Source organism: Pipra filicauda, unplaced genomic scaffold, assembly GCF_003945595.2.
Source record: "Pipra filicauda isolate LSUMZ 115617 unplaced genomic scaffold, ASM394559v2 scaffold161_size1661140_pilon, whole genome shotgun sequence".
Lineage (NCBI taxonomy): Eukaryota > Metazoa > Chordata > Aves > Passeriformes > Pipridae > Pipra > Pipra filicauda.
This window is the reverse complement of record NW_024104118.1, coordinates 1416138-1437080: the sequence shown is the minus strand read 5'-3', so window position 1 is coordinate 1437080 and position 20943 is coordinate 1416138. Positions and strand designations below refer to the sequence as shown.

Sequence of the window (20943 nt, the reverse complement as noted above, 5' to 3'; positions counted from 1 at the left end):
AAGGAAGGAGTAGGAGCAGAGTCTTTTCATAACCTTCCCAAACAGAGCAGCTCCTGCTGTTTCTTGCAGTCTGGAAGCACCATGTACTGCAGACCTGCAAGCTCCTTGGAGGGGGGGCTTGGCCAGGCTCTCCTCAGAGTTTGTACTGGATTAGTCCTCTTTAGTAGCTTTGTACTGGATTAGTCCTCCTCTAAAGGCTTTTTTCTAGCTACCCTTATTTGTCCTGTAGTCCTGTAGTCCAAGGTTTGCAGTACTGAAATGTTCAGGATTCGTGTTGGGTTTATGAAGAGATTGTTATAATTGTTCACGAGATCATTTTTCTCTGTTATGGCTCATCTAAACTTCTCTCCAGGAAGTATGACTTACACTTACGAATAATGAGAGTCTTTAGTGACATGATTACATGCTCATTTTTCCTCAAACAACATTCTGCCTAATTTCAACATACAGGATGATCCCACAAGGGAATAGAATTATGTCTGCATGAGCAAGTTCAAATCTGCCATTTCCTAATTTGTGAATGCCTGACTCTTTTTTCCAATCTAAATACCTTTCCCGCGATGGAGGGTTTTTTCCTTTTTTTTTTTAAATGTGATATATTTGAAAACTTTATTGTTTTTAAATAAAAAAGATGCAAAAAATGTTCCTTTTAACTTGAAATAAAAAGCCCCATTTCTGGTGCCTCTTTCCTTTTGGACACACATGGGCATGTTAAAGTTTAAGGAAGTTAATTTGCTGTTTGTTTTCTGTGTGGCATTCTGCATCCATAATTTTTTGACAAATCTAGATGTGGGGTTTTTTTAAAACAAATGAAGGAGATGCTCCTTATCCACCTAAACAGAGCCATATAAACAAATACTCTATCAAACTCTTGTGTCAAATAAGGCATTAGGGAGGGGCAGTTTAATAAAAATAATTACTTTTTTTAATATAATAACCTGTGATTTTTCCCATTGGGGAAAAAATCAACAGTTTTTTCAACCTGAAGCAGAGCAAGGAAGTGTAGGGAGCACTCCTGCAGATTTTCAGGGTTTCCCCTTCAGAAGTACAAGTTGCTGGATTCCTGAAGGAAGCAGTTTTGGCATAGCTGACCAGTAAAACTTTCTAAATGCAGATGAATGGAGCTGGTTAAAACTCTCAGGAAAGAAACAGTTGTTGTGATCCCAGGGAACCTAATTTCAGTTCTTGGAGAAATGTGACTTGCAGTAGTAGAGATGAGTGATCACATCAGGTTCATGCTGATCCTCAGGATGATATCCATAGTGTTAATCACAAAAAAAAGAAATTTGGCTGGGCTAATTCACAAGAGCTAAACGTAGTTACCCCTGAATTACACTTCCCTTTTCTCTTTGAAAGCTTTTGGGGTAGTCTAGGTGTTTCCTCTACTCCTATTTCAGATTATTCTCTTTCTTCCTGTTTTTCTGAATAGTTCCCAGACCTTCTTAGGATTGCCCAGTTGGCACCTGAATAGCCACCATTTGCATTTGAGCTTTAGATTGTACAAGGCTTCTGATTTGTAGACTGAAATAAGGACTCAGCTTGTTCACACAGAGGAAGCAAAATTCCGTTTCCTGGTCTGGACTAGATGCAGAGTAAAAAGCTCCAGTGTGACACAGAAAGAGGAACCCCCCCCACACACAGATTTGCACCCCTTCCTCAATCTCTTCAGTGTTTTCATGTTGGGTATTTGCTCCAGCTGAATGTTGCCAATGGCCAGGGCTCTGCAGTCAGCTTTGATTTGACTGTTTCTAATCTAAAGTGTTTCTCTGTGCTGTTGTCTCCATGCACAATGCCCTGCCCTACACTTTCAGTTCTGCTGACATAACTATTTTTGGAGCTGTACTATGACCTGTATCAGGGAAGCCATCCTGCTTTTTTTTTTTTTTAATTTTAAAAAAGTTCAGGAAAAGAAAGATAGTTTTGTTGTTGTTGAGTGAAATGCCAAATGAGATTCCTGGTCCCACAGGAGGAAGGAGCTGAAGCTGGGCAAGGGCACCTAAACCCCACATTGCAGCCAACAATGGGGTCTCCTCAAGTGTGGCCTGTGGCATTTCCTTTGAATGCAAACCTGTCCACGTGTCTTAAGCTGCTGTTGGGGGACTGTGTGGCAGAATCTTTAGTTAGAAGAACATGTCAGAATTTGATTGTGTAGCTACCTCATAAGAGCACGAACTCAGGTGTTTCAGATAACATCTGAATTTTGTGCAGGAGCTTACAGCTTTGTGATAATACCCCTCAGAACGTGAGCAAGGACAGCAAACAGCTCTGAATCACATTGTCTTGACTTCAGCTCAGCTGAACACAGGGTATGAGTTAGTAGGGACTTTGGTGCAAAAGGCTTAAATTAAACCATCTTCCTACTCCCCACCCCCAATTGGGCCCACTACACTGTGACACATATTCTGTAAGACTGTGCTTAAATCAATGCTAAAAGCTGTGCTTTTCATGCATAAGTGGAGTATAGATTTTTTTTAAGTTTGCTCTTGGAGTTTTGTTTTGGTCCCAGGTTTTTTTTTCTTTCAGCTTAGAGTGCGTGGACACCACGTGCTGTGCTCAGCCTATGCCTTCCAAACTCTGTCCTGTGCTTTGTGTTGTTTCAGCTGGACTTTATCTCCTATTAGCAAGCTCCAGCCAGGGTGTGGTGACTGACAATAGAAGGTTGCTGTAAACATTAACGAATTAACTGAGGCGGGATGTGTGCTGGGCAAGGACAGCAGCGGGAACCTTTGCTCAGTGCAGTGACCCCACTGCCCAGCCCAGGAGCTGAAGCAGGTGCCCCTGCAGAGGAGGGGGGGAGAAAACAGAATCAACCCACAGGTTGAGGAGCACTGGCATGTGCAGTACCTGTGCAGAGAACAGGAAAGCTGAAGGGCTTGGAAGGCAAGCCCAGCACTTTTAAACCCTGGGAAGATCTTGCCTCAGAAAGAGCTCAGTGAACGGGGTACAGCTTCCTTCGCCTGCTGCAGAGGGTGAGGAGCTGAGTCAGCTCGGCTGAGATTTGTGCTGTGATCCCACACATTTTAAGCTGGGCTACTTGTGTACAAACTTACATGCTTCCCATTAGGTTGCACTGTGCTTTTGGTACATACAAATACGTCAGTCATTTAGTCCAGTGAATGTTTTGGGTTGTTATATCACTAAAAGCTTGCAGTAGAAACTCATGGGACAATTCTTTCCTGTCTGTTATATCTCCTTTTTAAACTACTTCTGTTAAACTTTGGAAACTGTGCTCTCCTGCAGCCATCTCACCTTGAAAACACACTACAGAACAAGCAGATTGGGCAGTGCCCATACTCACACTGAGTGGCAGCTCAGCATGTACTGGGTGCTGCCTGGTCTCAGTTCTATAAAATGAGGGGAAAAAAGCCAAAAACCCTGGACCTGTTAACTAATTCTGTCAGACCAGACTATAAGAGACAAGGCTTTTTTGTCTACTGAATAAATTAAGTGTGTCAGGTGGGGAAGGGGCTGCATGGAAAAATTTTCACTCAGATTATGGATGGAATACCCAAAAGTTGCCCTCTGCCTATCTCTGCTCAGTTGGTAGGGAGGAGAGCTACATCATTCCTCTTTGCCCACACTATATCCTATAGGAATGCAGGAGAGAGATAAGTGCAGAAGAATAGAATCTCCCTGCTGATCCTTGTTGCCTTTAAACACCACTCAGTTGCACAGAAATTTCCTGTGGAAGTTGCAAGTGTTTTATGTTGCTATAAAAGGTGGGGTTTTTTAAGGAAGCTAAAAACAGATAGATGAGGTGGGGTGGATGGTAAAAAATACCTTTCTGCAAAATATCAGTATATGTTAAGACATTTCTGTTGCTTGCATAAAGTCTGGAAAGAAGCATGAATCACAGCAATCCATTTAGGATATAGATATACAACAACCTATTACATCTTTTTTGTCCTCTTATTGTCCTTGCTAACTCCTTGTCCTTTCAGTTCATTAAAACAGCGAATACATTAGTCATTTGCACCAGAAATTACTCACTTTTGGCCACTTTTTCTCTCAGGAAGGCTCCACTGAGTCCTTTGGAAACTTGACTCCCTGTGTCTCCTTCCAGGTGTGTCTCCAGGTTCCTCGTCCCACCTTTGTGAGCACCTTGTGTCATGGTAGATCCCTTGGGCTCAGCGAGCTGGACTCTGCTCCCTGCGGAGCCACCGGCGCTGTCAGCAGAGCTGCTCCTCTGGTCCTGCTGGTGAGCAAACTTTACCTGTGGAGCTGCCAACTCCAGGAGGAGGGAGCTGGTCTGGCTTAGGGGTGTTGCCACCAGTCAGGTCCGGTTCAGAGACCTGGTTCAGTTGTAAAGCAAAATTCTGTATGACTGTGCATGTATTTCCAGCTTTCAGGAGAAAAGGAGACTCTGTATTCTGGAGAGGCAAATATTTAATGTTCGTGTCTTGTGTGAAGGAACTGCAGTGTTGCTGGCCCCCCTGTTATGACTTCAGTTCCCTCAAAATCTTGAGATTAGTCTAAAAAATAAGACTTTTTAAAAATCTAGCTATACATTTTTTGTCACTGTTTTGTTTCCTAAGCCCTGTTTGGGAGAGAGATTGGGGATGTTAACACTGTGCTGTCTCATGGATAAATGGTGAGTTTTTTACTAGGTTTAGAAACTCCCACATATACATTTGCCTGCCTGTCCTCTGAGGCCAGTTTCCATCAGTTTTATTCCCATTTCCTATGTCAGCTGTATCCCCATGTACCTTCTATCCTCCAGACCTGCAAATGCATTTCCAGCAGGAGTCTCGTTTTCCTCAGTCTCACAAGACAGGTGCACAGTGCCTCGTGCCTTTAGGTTTTTCTCAGGCTGAGTGCTTAGAACAATTGGTCTGGGTAAAATTTTTCATTCAGAATTGTTTGGGGTTTTTTGTGTTGTGAAAACATCAACCCAAAGGAGATGTTACAGAGCGAACGTCGCAGAACAAGGCTAATTCTAATATTTTAGTTTTGTTGTGCTGGTACGTGTAACAGTTGCTATCATAAAGCTCTGTGTGATTTAAACATGCGTAATTTTAGGCAAATGTTCTAGTATTTTGCTGTCTTAGGGATATAGTAAATAAAATAATTTCAGGATGACAAAGGCCAGGGAAGAGGCTCCCATTGGTATTGAATGGATGTCAAATCAAGTTTCTGCTGTATTAGCAAAGCTTTATCTGAAAAAAGTTTGCTTCTTATTCTATCTTTAGAAGTTATACAAGGTTATAAATAAATAGTGTGTGTCTTTCTAAAATGCGTGCAGTCTTTGGTTTTGAAGTTGTCCATGTTTCTTCATATGGATAATTAAATTGCTTTTGGCTGACTTATCTACTTGAGGAGGGCGATCACAATGTATACCCTTTCTTTTTGCACACCCAGGCACATTATCTGGAAGATGTGAGAATCCATTGGCTATATTTTACGTTTTTTGTAAGGTTACAAAACATGAAATAAGGCCTTGGAAATGGCTCTACAAAAGACGTAAGTTCAATTTTATTGTTTGATATCAGGTGATTATTAAAGGTCTTACAGTAGCTACATTTGTATGTCTCCACTGTAAATACTTGACCAACAACTCAGCCTGTAAGTGGCTCTCCTATAAAGTTTAGTATAACAAGCATTTCTCATGATCATGGGTGTTACTGTCAGTAACATTCTGATTTGCCGATGTTTATTTCTGTTTAATTAAAATACGAGTTTGTTTTGATCTTGCTTTAAAAAATTATTTAGCATATAAACTTTACAGTAGCTTTACGAAGTCTCTCATTATATCTTTCTCTAAGAATTTTTGTTTGGTTTGTGATGATCTCTGTTTTTCCTGCTTCCCAAACCTGTGTATCAGTAGGTTTCATTCTCACAGACTCAACATTCTGGTTGCAGTGCATTGGTCCAGGCACAGCACGAGCAGAGATTTTGCCACAGGCAAATGTGGCACCTTTTCCAAAGGTGTTACTGGGTTTTGTTGATCAAAATACTCTCCTGGTAACAGCCCATCTAGAATGTTTGACAACATGAATTGATTCTTGAAAGAGGCTTTCTAAAGCAGCGAATGGAGTCAGGCACACAGTTCAGACTGGGAAATGGAGAACAAATCCCTGACCTTCATCGACAAAGCTAATGCTCATCTCTTTAATGTATATTAAATTGTAAAAAATCACTTGGCTTCAAGTAGAATTTGCTTTCCTGAAGCCATGAGCTTGCTTTGAAAATCCACTTCTCCCTCTGACCTTGATTATCTTTCTCAACAATGCAGTGGTTTAAAACAAGACTTGTATTCTTATGGAAGTATATGTGTCTGTGTGTATGAGTAAATGCACTGTAACTTTACAGCCTCAATAATATGGAAGAATTAACCTGGAATAAAAATACTTCAAAAAACAATCACGGGGGAAATAAAATTATTAGACAAACTTTCAAATTCACAACAGAAGTCAGTGTAGCCCTTTGGATTTCTTTCAGCTGTGTTTTGTGTAACTTTGTTTTGCTTCTCACAGAGACCTAATCTTGCAAGGCTAGAACTTGGATGCAGAGCAGCTGGAATTAGTTAAATATTGGAACTACTGCTGGTTAGGTTGCATCCTCCAACATGACCAATCCTCAGTAAGTACCATCTGATATAATTATAATTGATTTTGAATGAAAGGGAACAGGTTGTTACCTGTAGGAGAACGATGTTGTGACATCAAAAAGGTTCTGAAGTTGTCTAAAGAGTGTGAATTAGCAGAAAAAACATGAATGCTGTAAGCGTGTCTGATGTATTACTAACAGCAGTGGCTGAAAACTGGTATGTTATATTATTTTCAGGTCTGTTTGTCTTTTTTTTTTTCCCTGCCACCAAACCTGTCCCAAGTCTGTCTGCCAGCACTAGTCTGTTTTTTTGGTTTTGTTTTCAGTCAAATCAGATTATGTCTGTGATTTAGTCTGTCTAAGAATACAGAAGCTAAGTACTGTTGGGAGAGGGAAGGCAGCACCAACCCCTCTCCTTTTTTCTTTATAATACTGGGAATGGGATCATCGTGTGCTCTTTCATGTAAAACTGAACCCGCTTGGTCTTATAAAGGTAAATGTCCACAGGATGGCACTAAAGGTGAAAATCAAAGAAAATTCTTGCTAAAATTAGTTCCTACCTCTGGGTTTCTGATTTCAGATTGTTTACAGAAGAACACAGTTCGTTTGGAAATCAAAGAATCTCATTACTTTCCGTTATTAGTTACACATGAATAAAATAAAGGCCTTTAGGTTGTTCAAATAGTACTTCCTTTTACCTCTGCTCACTGCCATAGTATGACACAGCTACAGCCTTTCCCTGCCAAATACTGGAGATATAACAGCATTTTCTGGGTTTTTTTGAGTTACTTTCTTATGTAATGCTGGCAGCAGCTAGCTCCATTTAATTTAGGAATAATGTCTTCCATCTGAAAGGGTTAGTCTAATGTGAGGTTCTGACCAATAGAAACCTTCACACAGAATTTTGGTTCCCTCACTCACCTCCATAGATTATATCCTTATACAAAATATAACAGTTAAATACTCTTCTAAACTCATTACTTCTGGGGAAAAAAAAAAAGGAACTGTTAATCAGGTTGCTTAAATTGCTGGAAGATTTTAATAAGCTTCTTTAAAACAAAATCACCAGTGCAATTTTTGCAGTCAAATATCAGAGTGAAGTTGGGTGCTAAGAACTTTTTAACTATATCCCCGTGGAAAAGGAGTATCTTCTCACCTGCTGTTGAAAACCTCTGACAGTAGCCTGAGATTTTTTCAGAAGTTAAGAGGCCCCCCTGGAAGAAAGCTGGAGGAGTTTGTGCTTGCACCTACTGTGGATCAAACAGAGCAAGAGCTTTGGCTGGTGCTGCAGAGGATCACCCTGGCCATGCAAACTGTCCTGCAGTGGAGTCATCCCTCACATGCACTCGATAATACACTCCCTAAGTTTCGAGAGCAGGAGTATCTTGTTATAGATGTGAAAGACATGCACAGTGTCACACTGGTTTTAGCTGCATGGAGATTCCATTAGTGTTAGTGGGCTGGTGTAAGAATACACGATCAGATTAAGTAGCTGTGCATAAGGACAGTTTAGGTAATCTTTATGGAGGAGTCCATAATTCTTCTGAATCATTGTTCTCCTTTCAGAACTATTTTGTGATAGCACAATGATCTTTTCTAGTTAAATGAAACAAAGCTGCCATCCATCAGAACTATTTGAATCAATATTCAAGTCCACAGTGGAAGAGGGGTCAGACTGCATCCATTAATTAACGGTTGATTTGTATACAATGATTAATAAGTTTAGCTATTTATTGCTCACTGATGTAACTTACAAAGCAGTGAGTTTTTAGTTGGCACAGTTTCACGTCTTCTTTCTGTTTTGCATGAATATTTTGCTTTTGGGTTCATGCATTTTTTCTGTGTTTGTTTGTTTATAACACATCCATTTATATTTAGTGCCTTTGAAGCAGATTCAGCAGGGTGAAATGCTGTTCTCCTTTGTGAGGTTTCTGTTGATCACAGTGAGATCTACGAAAGACAAGTTTGGAGAGATTTGGTCTCCTCAATGACAACACCTCCCTCGATGACCTTGCAGAGGCCTTTTAAGTTGCTGGCTCTTTGGGATTCCATGAAGTTCTTGTCTCTAACTTACTTTTTACTTGTTTGCTTATTTATATATTTATATGTTTTATGTGTGTATGTGTGTTTATTATGTTTTCAGGCCTACAATTGAAGGTGGTGTTTCAGAAGTTGAGATAATTTCACAACAAGTAGAAGAAGAGACCAAAAGCATTGCTCCTGTACAGCTTGTTAACTTTGCTTATCGAGATCTGCCTTTAGCTGCACTTGATCTGTCTGTGGCTGGGTCCCAGCTTTTGTCAAATTTGGATGAGGAGTACCAAAGAGAGGGGTAAGTACAAAGGACAGAATTTTGGTTTATGGTTTTAGATTATAGTGATTTCAGGACCTGTAAAATAGGACACCTTAAGCTGGAGAAGTGCAACTAGTTGTCCTCAAACTCTTTTTAAAACCGTTGTCACAGAATGGAAGTGACCTTTTCTAATACAGCTAATCTGGGCTGGTTTGGGGCTCTTTATAATTCTGCTGTTTGACCACAGTTTGGAAGCCTTATCCCAGGAAAAACTGGACAAAAGATCTATAGCCCATCAGAAAAGCAGCATGGCCTGGTGAAAGTTCTTTGCAAAGGAGTTTCAGGAGGCTTTCAGGATGACAGAGAGTTGGCTGCTGAGATTCTTGTATGTAGTTGTGCATCTCCTGACAGAGATAATGGCACAGTACTGCTGATTCCTGGACAGATAGTGTACTTTTCACCCAGTAATTTGAATTGTGTAGTTTGATCATGTGTGAATGTTGCCTTTGATAAGGTATATAGTATATACATACTGCTCCTGTTTTCATAGAACAATGATTCCAGTTTTATTGAAATAAAAGATCTTAACCAGTTCATAGCATTTGCTCAAACATAACCCAGTGTCAGATTATGTAGCATTGTTGTCCTACAGGACATTAGAAGTCATCCTTATGCCTGGTTCAGGCTTGAAGTGGCTGTAGGAGGACTGCTGTACTAAATCCTTTGTGAAAGATTTGGGTCAACTGGAGAGAATCCAGAGGAAGGCAGTGAGAATGATTAGAGGCTCAGAAAACCTGCCATGGAGTACTGATTGAAATAACATGAAGAAGAGACTTTGAGGGGAGCTTCTAAGAGACTTCAGTGAGGAAGGGAACAGCCTGTTATTGATCTCCGTGGTGTTTGGGACAAGAAGTAAGAAGCTGGTATTGCAGCAGGGTAGTGAGGGCAGTGAAGGGCTGGGGTAAATGGCTGGTGTGTGGGGGAAGGAGGGGAACTGAGGTGCTGTAGTCAGGAAGATGTATTTGTCAGGAATGATAACACTATAGTTTAACATCCCTTGGGACAGAGGTGAGGTGAGCACAGGTGCCCAGCCCTGCTGGTTCTGTGATTGCTGTTCCACTGTGTGTCACACTGAACACGTCTGCTCCACTGCCAGTGGGATCCATACAAAAGCACTTCCCAGTAAGCCATAGAGAATGCTTGCTGATGAAGACATTAAAGGGCTTTATATAAGCCTTCATTTATTAACAACTCAATGAGTTTTAACCTGTGCTCTGTAATCAACAGAGACCTGCTTGATCTCAGCCCAGCAGGTATTCTGTGTGGAAGTCAGGAAGCAATATGTGGGGAAGGCTCTTGCTTTTAATTTCTTTCCAAATTGGACTTTATGAGACATCTCCAGAAAGTTGTTACTCCAGACAAGGGGAAATACATTTTGAGTAGGTTATATAAGCACGGTACAACTGTAACATAAAATACCCTGCATAGCAAAAGAGGCACTTGAAAATTAATTTGAGTATGCAGGTGTAACCCTCAGGCTATTTTGGTGCTGAGTCAATACCAGTTTAGTTCAAGTATGCATTTTTATAGATTTTTATGATCTGAAACTCAACTTTTCACTGTGCCAAAGGGCACAGATCTCTCATTGTAACCATTTGAGCAGCTTTGCAGTCTTAAGCATGGAAATAGGCCTGTCATTCTTTTCCTCAGCAGAGATCCCTTCCTTCACACAGACCTCTTTTGTGGCTTTGTCAGGCTGCATGGAAGTAAGCAGGGGCCATCCAGACCTCCCAGCTGTAGATTGCATTCTCTGAAGAAAATTCAGAGCTTTAGTTTGTACATCTCAATGCATTTTGGCTGAGTCCTGGGACTGCATCTCCCGTGTGGGAGTGGTGGCTTCTTCCTTTCAGAAGCTCTCATGACAACTGATGCCCTGAGAAATTTAGGAGCAGAGCTGAGCTCCAGAAGCCCAGCAGCAGACTTAAAATACTGTCCCCGTGCCACCTTCTGGCTTGGTGGGGAATATGTCTGGTTTTATGAATGGGGTGTGATTTCTTTCCCATGGCCTTGTTAGATGTGACTGGCTTCAACCTGAAGGAGAAGGAGATGGGGAGGGTCAGATCAGTGGACAGTCACCAGTAAGGTTCCATTTCCATGCATGGAGCAGCAAGAGAGACGTCAGACTAGAGAAGAATGAGAGGGCAAGAAAGGAGTCTTCTGATTTAATGGTGCATCCTAAGGTTTTCCTCTGATCTTCCTTCTTTAAGGCCAGAAGGTGTTCAGGGTCCAAGCACAAATTTAACCTGCTTGCTAACGAGGGGAGCTTTTTGTTTCATCTGAGAGAATGTTTCTCTTAATAAAACCAGTATTAATGGGCAATCAGGAATAGGTGGATAGCTCAGGAATAGGTGGATAGCTCAGCCCTCTTTGTGTGCTTGGAAACTCTCAGGTGGCATCAGGTTAGCTACTCCCCGACAAGAAATGAAAAAACGAAAGGAAAAATTAAAAAAAAAGAAAATTGTGGTCTGTCTTTAACTTGTTAGACAGACAATGTGTAAGCTGACATTCCTATGGCTTTAATACTGGAATAAAGATCTTATTTTGTGTAGTTTGATGGATCTTTCCTTTTTTATATCAAATTCTCAGGGCGGTCAGTTCCTGTCTGTTGAAGGAATTTTGTGGACAGTTTGAGCTGTTTTGTCAGAAGTTTGGATGACAGTACTGATTCCTGTGCTAAGCAAAAAAGAAAGCACTGCAGATTAGATGGTACATTAAGCCTGGCCCTGAAATACACCTGTAAGTGGTGAAAGGGTAATCAGGCAAGAAAAACCTTTCTGCACTCCCAGAAACCCTCAAACACATCACAAAATGTGTTGTCTTCTAATGTGGGCTGAGCAACAATTCTTCTCCCTCTGTAGACTTCTCACATAGGGAAAGTACAAAGATTTACATGGTGGAAGTTGGTTAAGTTGGACAGAATCTGCATTACAAATACTCATTACAGGTCACTTGGGGGAGCTGGCATTGCCATTGCCTTGCACTGGTGAGGAATAAGGTGTGTGAGGCTTCCCTGAGTAGGATAGGAGGAATTCCTGCATCTGCCTTGCTTCCTAGACTGATGTGCCTGGTGTTAACAGAGCTATGGGTCTTACTCTTCAGACAAAGGAGGTTTTCTGGAAAATGCCAACAGTATGTGACTAAAACATTTGGAGTTTTATGTGACTGTAGCAGTCTCTTTATAAAGGTAATCTCTTCCTTACTGTGCGAAGAAGCTACTATATCTTCTTACTGTTGGAAGAAACAAGAACCAATATGAGTGTGATGTTCCTCAGTTAATGGCCCCACTCATCTGCCCTGCAGTTCCCTGGTTAGACTCATCCTTAGAGATCACTGCTGTGCCCTGCTCAGACATTGCAGAGATGGCTGAGACACACATATGAGAATTGAACTCATCCTGAAAATGTGCCTTGAATGCCAAGGAGCACACCTGGTGCACACCTCTAACATATCTGTAGCAAATTGGGTGATGCTCAGGTACAGAAGCACAACTTGCAGCAGCAGAGCTGCCAGTTTGCTTTGTGTCTGTGAGTTCACTGGGGAGGTTGTGTCTGCACTGGACTCAGTTTGCATGAAAAGAGTATGCAAACATTTCTTTAAGGAGGCTAATCACCCAGACTTTTAAATGTTAACATGAGCTTTAAGTGCCACTCTTGATTTCTTTTTTTCCAGTCAAGTATTCTGTTTTCCAAAAACTATTTTCTCTCTTCTGCTTTTTGCATCAATGACCAATAAAAGTGCTGGAGAATAGCTGGAAAATCGACAACCTGCAGAAAATGTGCAGGGATAGGGAAACCTTCTCCTTCCTGTATTTTCCTGAAGTTCCAGTTAGGAGATGTCTGTCACAATCATTTTTAAAGGAATTCACAGGTAGTTGCACAACAGGCTGCATTTTAATGTTGTGTGACTATACAGATAGACAGTGAGCCTCTCTTGATGAAGATCTGTGTTTACTGGGGGTTGTGAATCGAGGGGGGAGAGATATACACCAACTTTAAATTATTTGTTCTATTTGCTTTAAATTGCAGCTCTTGAGTTTTTATATATTAAAGAAGTTTGAAACATGATGGTGCTTTCAAAATACTGTGTTTTACATAAAAAGAGGTAAAGTTTGGGATTTCGCGCAGTTAATGTGACTCATTTGACATTAGCTGTAAACAGTTGGAATTTAATAATCATCTGTTCATAGCCTCAGATTTGTTTGGTATCAGCTATAAAGTGCATTAAACAGTAGGGATATCTGAAAAAAAAAAAAAAAAACTACAGGGAGAGAGAGAGAAAGGAAGGGAAACCAAAACTGAACGGAGATTTACAGAGGTGCAGAATTAACACAGGGAAGAGTCGTGAGCTCTTCTTTTTAAATTGGTTGCAAGACTTTGCTGGTGAATAAATTCACTCATCCTGGGAGAAAAAGATGTCTGTCCCTTCACTGTCTTCTGTAATTGCACCGAGTAGATGCACTTATTTTGGTCTTCGTATTTATCTTTCAGATATTTGACCTTGTTGAGGTATTTTACTTAAAGTTGCTTTAACTAAAAGAACTTGATCGAGTTCTTACATTTCTCTTGCTTTCTGCTTTTCTGGTCTTTATCTGGCAGCATAATAAGAAGTAGTCCCTTTTCTCAAAAGTTCTGTGCACCTCATGCAGATCCTGGAATGCATGATTTTGATACGTGGTGAATAATGAGGTTTAAGCTCAAGATAAATTGCAAAGGTTTTGGAGGGCAGGAGTATTTCACATAGCGAGCGAGCTCCTTGTATTTACAAAAGCGACTTGTAATTTATTTTTAGCTGCCAGTCATAGTCTGAATCCAGAAAGATGGTGCAAAATCCTAACATCAGGATACAGTGAAATGAGACTGTAGTGCTGATTTGTTCTTTGGGCAGTACTATATCACTGCTACTCTCAGTGCTGTGGTCCAAAACTGAGACCTGCACTGCAGCAGAAAATGAGCATTCAGCACCATAGAACCTGTGAGGTGCCCAGCCCTTCACTAGAGACTACATGAAATTTTGGGCTATGTTATGGGGACGTTCGGTGATTTAGAATTTTTAAGCCTTTTAAGTGTTTATCTTTGTAAGTTTTGTTTTCCAGAATAGCTCATTACTGTGTTTATCCTTGTACCTAAATCCTTTGAGTGGATCCCTCCAACATCTTATCACTTGGTAGAGGGAACACTGCTAGAAGTAAGACAAAGAATTAATTTTCTAGCTCAGTGATTTTCAGACTTTTTTGCTTTGGAGATCTTGCTGTATTTTTCCAACAAACTTACTTTTCCCACATACTTTTTGTGGGTAGAAGTGTAGTAATTGTAGCCCACAGACCACTGTTAGCAAAGTGCTTCCTTGGAGACTGGGAATGAAATGGATCTAATTTGTCTGGCTTGATACTGGAATTAATTGTCTGAGTTGGAGAAGATATGGCTTGGTGCAAAAATGGAAATGTGGATAAGCAATGGGACAAAGGGGAAATGTGGAAAAGATGAATATTTCTGGAAGGCAAGACTGTAAAAAAAATCAGCTAAATACTGAGCAGGAGTATGAAAGCAAATCAGATCTTAGCATTGCTAAGGAAAAGGAGCAGAGAATAAAAGAGAGGCCGTTGTTGTGCCTCTGTAGATATCCAGGTTTTGCCCACATCTTGAACATGAGTGTAGTTCTAGTCCCTGTCAAAAAGGATATGGTAGATATAAAAGAACCGGAAAAGAATCAAAGGCAAACAGTGATCAAAGATGTGATACAACATCTCACTGGAGATGACTATGTAAACTAGGGCTCTTCAGTCTGGAGAAGAGAAGGTTGATGTGAGATTTGATTGACATTACAAAGTCTGTGACACAGAGAGGTTAAAATAAGGTTAGACACCCACACTCCCCTCTCCCAGCACAGTCTCTAGGGTACATTAATAGATTAAGGCCCGGTTCCAAAGAAGCAAAAAGAGGTTGCTCTTTGCACAGGGGGCAGTAGATGCCTGGAGCTACTTTCTAAAGGCTGTGTGGCTGCTAATAACTCATCTCCCTAAGGGGAGGTTGGACAAGTTTGTGGAAGAGAAATTCATTGAAGGTTGCTAAGTACAGTCTGAGAAAACACATCTATCTCAGGAAGTCACCAAATTGAAAATAGTTGGATGCTGTGAGAATGTTAAGGGGAAGTATTTATATGTTTGCTATGTTCTTACTCATCTTGAGACATCTGCTCATGGCCAGTGTTGGAGACAGGATGCCAAGCCTTTGTTCTGGCTTAGTACAGCTGTTCTTACTTTTCTTAAAGGTAGTTTTTCAGCCTGATGTGGATACTTCATTAAAGATTTTAGCATAAAAAGAAAAAGCCTAATAAGCAATTTTCAAGTGAGAGAAGTAATAGGCCAGGTAATCACGGGTTATCTGTGGGCAAATGGTGTATAACACACCTATAAAGAAGGCACAAATGATCCTAGAAAGCATAAAGTGCTTCAAATAGAGCTGGGAAGCATTCATGTAATTAATTAAACCTATTCCAAAATATTATGCACTGCTCCAATAGTCTGTATTCACATGCAGAAGAGGCCACCAGGATAGTTACTGAGACTGAGTGTCTGTTCTACAAAAAGCGTGGGCTTTATTTGAATTACATGCGTGGCTGCCATTACTGTGTGGAAATGCATCACAGACAAAATGCCAGCAAGGGAAGAGAACTAATCAAGCTAAAGAATAATGTTGGCACAAGAACAAGTGTGTGTAAACTGGCCATGGGTGAGTTTAGGGAGAAAACTGGGGCAATCTTTCCTGCCCTTTTAGCAGCAGTTTCGCTGCAGTCTTACAAGAAGCGTTGTGGGGTTTGGAATAGTAAAAGTTTTAGGGAAAAAAAAGATGAGGGTGTTCTCAGTAGTTAAACCAAGCTTGTAGGAGAAGTCTGGGAAAGGGGTGCAGAGCTCTGTCTGTTCCTTGGAGTGAGTTGCTCCAGGCCTCCAGCTCCTCTTGCCTGCTGTGAGGTTCTGCTGTCTGTGCTTCTCGGCCAGATTTTGTGTTGTTATTTAGCCTTTCTGTGTTCCTGTCACTTCCTGACCATGGCCTTTCTACACTTCAGATAGTGATTTGGATCTCCTCCATCCTTCTGTTGTCTGATCCTAGCCATCTTGTGAGATGCAAACACTTGCTGTTTAGCCAAAAGAAAAACAAAAAGACAGGGTCAGGTATAATGCAGATTTGGGGGTATTTGTTTACAAGAACAGAAAATAGAAACAATGACAGCTGTTAACAGCTTGAAGAAATTGTTTGTAGTGATTCCTTACCAAATAAATATGTTCAACCTTTCCCAGTTTTGCCTTATGTTCTTTTTTTCCAAGCTGTTTATTAATAAGACTAGCAGTGATGATGACAGATTGGTTTTGCACAAAGCCATGTGTGAAAGTATCTTTAAAAAGAATTACCCCTGGTAAAATTCCACTAAATATATTTTAATGTCTCAGAACAAAACTTCGCAGCCCTGTGTCACCATCAACCACAAAATTCCTGTGCTAGTGCATTTATTTAATTCATCCATTAATTGCAAGAAAGGTCAATATTCCTGTTTTAGAGATGAAGTAACTGAGGTACCTGATGAACATGTTTGAACTTTCACACAGGAAAGTTCTCCTAAGTCATACTTGTCTGTGGATTCAAGCAAACACAGTCAGACACCAGGAGAATGTGTGCTTGTTCCCTGACAAAATTGAGGACTATTTTATTGGTTTGAGGTTTTTTGATGGTGTGGTTTTTTTGTTTTGTTTTGTTTTGTTTTTGAGGATGGGGAAATTGGGTTTTTTTCTCATTTCTGTCTGAAGTGAGGGAAAAAGATGTTTTCCTTGTCTGTGGCTAGTGTGTAATCTCATAAATTTATGAAGAGCTCTGTAAGTTCTGGGGGTTTTGGTGGTTTTTTTTGAAAAGTCTGTGTAGCTACATTTCTAATCTGAGCTTTAAATTTAAGTGCAGCTTTGCAGGGTCACAGGTGAAATGGCCAGAATTTGGAAGGTAAGTTTAAACCCACACTAATTCTAGTAGGGATCTGGTTTTCTCCAAAACTGGATTTTTCATCTGTTGAATGGATGAGCCCTTCCACCTCAGAAGGGAGAAATTAGTACTACTCTACTAAACAGGTTACAGGGTTGAAGAGATGAGGAGATTTGGGTACTAGGAGTCAGTGTGGTTAGCAGGTCATGAGGTTTATCTAAAATATATTTCTAGTTGGATTATAGTTCCTTTTGTTATTTATGTCCATCCTTTACAAGAGGTAAGAAGTAAAAATAAAAAAAAAAAAACAGCAATCCAAGACAAGATCAGGACTGGACTGTACAGGAGTGTAGAAGGAGCAGGGAAGAGAAGTAGCAGGAGTTAGAAGTAGCTAAGCAGCACCCAGGAAAAAAACCACACAGGGCCCTTTTTAGAGTGAAATATGGGTGTAAACACGCAGGTGAGCTGCCATTGACCTCTTAAGCTGATTGCTTTTTGCAGTTGTAAGCTCACAGTTTCATTCATGAGCTTTTTAGAATCAATGTTATTGATACTAAATGATAACACTGAACAGAGAGAATAACTGTGTGCTTTAGGATTCTGTAAGTAATTAATAGTTTGAGTAATGATTATCATGGCTATATGTAATTGTTTATATAATAAACTTTTGGTTTATTTTTACTGGTACCGTTTGTATATTTGAAAATCTTGACTGTATAGAGCTTTTAAAGGATTGTACTTGGGCCCTCTACTGATCATTCTGAGAATAGGAAAAGCTGCCCTGCAACATTAAAATGCTGGATAACGGGACTGTTGGAATAGGGAAGATAAATGTAAGTGGAGAATCAAACTAAAGTTTGTTCTGTTTAGACAGGGCCACGCCCCCTCGTTGTTTTAGAAAATCTAAAAAAAAAAACCCAAGCCCAAAATCGTAGTTGCATTAAAAACAAGTTGACCTATTTTGAGGTGATGTAAAATAAAATCCATTAAAAGATCAAATTGGAAAAAAGGCCCTATCCCAATGCCTTTTTTATTTTGCCTTATGTTTTAAAACTACCTGTTTAAAACGTAGTGCATTCTGTATTCAGGCTTGAGGCATAACAAAGTTTAACCTAAGGGCAAGTTCCTGATAGTAACACTTGTCAAATCTTCTCTGAAGTTTTAAGAGTCAGTTGAGGAGGTCTCTCACAGTCAGGTAATCAGGCAATCTGAGGCAAGTGTTGATGTGCTTAATTCTGAGAAGCTGCTTGAAAGTGTCAAGTCTCTGAGCACTGCTTGGCATCACTTTCTCCCCCATCTCTGAGTGTGGGTACGTCAGAGAACATTTTGTGATATTTTTCCAAGTGTTTGATTATAACAGGAGTTATTGAGTCTAGAGCTGTTTATTTGGAATTGATCAGTACCATCATATCTTCTTCTATACCAGTGGTTTCTGTGTATTGTCATTTTAGTTCGGTGGGGTTACTGCACCACACTTGTGTGCTTGCAGCTTTTTAAGCCTAGTCAATAAATCATGTCAGCTTTTCATTACCTAAAGTGTATTTACAGTGCTTGGAAAATCTGAAGTGTCAGGCAATACCCCACCAGAACTTCCTGAGGTGAGCCAGGACAGGAACACTGAGAGCACTCTGATGAGAAATTATATGTATCAAAGTGAAACTGGAGGGGTGTGGGGGTGGTTTAGGAGGAAAATGTATCAGGATGTGCTTTATGCTTCTGAAGTCCATGCTACTGGTATTGTCATTACCAATACTTTCAAAAGAAAAAAAAAATATTTTTTAGCAGCCCCCTTGTAATTTTGTATCTGCATGAGTGCGACCTTTACAGATCCATCAACCTCCGTCCAGAGTTCTGGTCCTCAGAGCCTCCTCCTAACTGCATCCTGCCTAAACCTTATTGTTCCTCTAAAACAAGGTGATGTCATCTAAACTAGGTTTGGGAGCAGTCCCTGGTGCATGTTGTCCCCAAAACTGTGTTACCCCAAACTCCAGGAAAGTAATTTTTGGCCTGATCCACGAACAGAGTGGTGAGAGTTAGACAAATAGGCAAGTGAGAGAGCCTTGGTCAGAGGTTTGACACTTAGCCAGGTGTGTGCCTTTGCTACTGCAGGTGTAGCTATGGAATCATTCTTTGGTGTTTTCCAGATTCCTATTGCTCCTTTCCACGAGGTCGTGGACTGATTGTTGCAAACCAAATTTGGCAGCCCTTGTCAGATCCATCTCATAGCAGAGCAGGGATAAAGGTGAACGACCATAACATTCAACAGCAGAGAAATTCTTAAAAAAAAGCATCACTGACTTATGAATAGCAGAGCCCTGCTGTGCCTTGGTGCTCCCAGAGAAGGGAATGCAGCGTGTCTGTCAAAGTGAGAGCACGTGGAAAATGGGCAGACAGGAAGAAAGTAGAAATGTGTGTGTGATAATTAGGGCTGCATCACTCCATGCATTGAAGGCACTTGAACACCAGTGCACTGCAGAGCTGGGGGGACACACAAAATCCCCAGGGGAAAGGGGTTTTTTATGTGTTTTTCTTGGTCAGGAAACCAGTGAAAGTGAATTTTGCAAAGTCTTTGTGCATTATTGCTGAGTGTATCCATAACAGCAGAACTTGTAATTTTGAGTTCACTGCTCTTTAGCTCTTTTCCTTTTTCACTTCTTCTTCTTTTCTTTTCTTTTCTTGTTTTTCCCTTAATTTTATTTCTTTAGATCTAACTGGCTAAAACCGTGCTGTGGGAGACGAGCAGCTGTGTGGCAGGTATTTTTGCTCAGTGCAAGTCTCAACAGTTTCCTGGTAGCCTGTGTAGTATTGGTGGTGATTCTTCTGACTCTGGAACTCCTAATAGATATAAAGCTTCTCCAGTGTGAGTAGGAGGATTTTTTTTTCTTTTTCTTTTTTTTTTTCTCTTTCTTTTTTTTTTTAATTTTGATAAAATGAAGGCTTAACTTGCTGGGAGGTTTTTGAAGGGGGGAGGATGGTGGGGATTTTTTTTCCTACCATTTAAATTATTACTAGATTAGGTAAGAAATGTGTTTTTGTGGAACCCTGGTACAGTGAAGTCAGTCTCTTCCTTATTTTGCTGACCAAATTCAGGTCAACTAACAAATTCAGTATAGGACAAATTTTCAAAGGCTACGAGCAGAGTGTACATGCAGAGGTTCACATGTGCTGTCATTAGTACTTGAAAAGGTCTGTCTTTTACAGACATGCTACATATGCACAGAAAAAAACCCTGTGCCTCATTAATCTCTGGTGCTTATCACATGTGGGTAGACAGAAGTGATGAACATACCAGGCATTTTGGTGCTACTTCTATTATTAATTTACTTCTGCTGAGGTGGATAGGAATTGAAATTACAGTTTTCTAGCTTGTAATGCACTGAAATGATACAGATTTTCATTCTACTTTGCTGATGCACTGAGTCAAATAATAGCTTAAATGGAGTTTCGCTTTATCTGAATTCACTCTGCGCAGGTTCCACAGTGGAAATTTAAATGCTTCTGTTTTGCTTCCTAATTCATCTTCTTTTTTCCCCTTCTGCTCTTTTCCTCCATTCCACCCCTTTTTTCTTCTTTTTTTTTCCCCTTTTTTCTTTTATGATACAAAGTTGACATGAACACAAATATCAGCTACACTTTTGCCTCTGCTAAGTGTTGAGGAGCAGCCTCTCCCATCTCCATACAATCTCAAATGTGCTGAAATGGCAGGTGGGGTTCAGACAACCCCTTAAATGCAAGAACACGTAGCACAAAAGAGTCATGGCCTGGTATCTTCTTCCGTGGCAACTTCAAACTGAACAAACCAAATTTTTATTCTGTCGAAGTCCTTTTACTGTTGTGATTTGTCAACCAATTATAGTGGAGCAAAGACTTAGGTATTGCAATTGTATTAAGATTATTTTAGGGGACTTTGTTGATAATTGCAGCCATTTCATACACTCTGTGAGATGAATAAATGGCTGAGCTGTCACCCCACACTGTTGCTCACCATTTCCACCTGTCTGTCCGTGCTGCACTCGCTGTTCTGACATGGCCACTCCGTTCCAGTTGTTATTTTCCGTAGTCTCTGGTCACTTCCCATTT

General features: G+C 40.5%; 1 protein-coding gene across 7 annotated transcripts in view; it reads left to right on the top strand.

Moving 5' to 3' along the window:
• The window catches only part of TMEM266 (transmembrane protein 266), an 88226-nt gene that overhangs the window by 19904 nt on the left and 47379 nt on the right, over positions 1-20943 (top strand). For all 7 annotated transcript variants that reach the window (XM_027712177.2, XM_027712176.2, XM_039379271.1 and 4 more), the window contains 5 exons: positions 4064-4198; positions 5359-5460; positions 6474-6579; positions 8690-8878; positions 19569-19723. In XM_027712177.2, the coding sequence (XP_027567978.1) occupies positions 6566-6579; positions 8690-8878; positions 19569-19723 (358 nt within the window). In that variant the 5' untranslated portion in view covers positions 4064-4198; positions 5359-5460; positions 6474-6565. The remainder of the gene's footprint in view (positions 1-4063; positions 4199-5358; positions 5461-6473; positions 6580-8689; positions 8879-19568; positions 19724-20943) is intronic.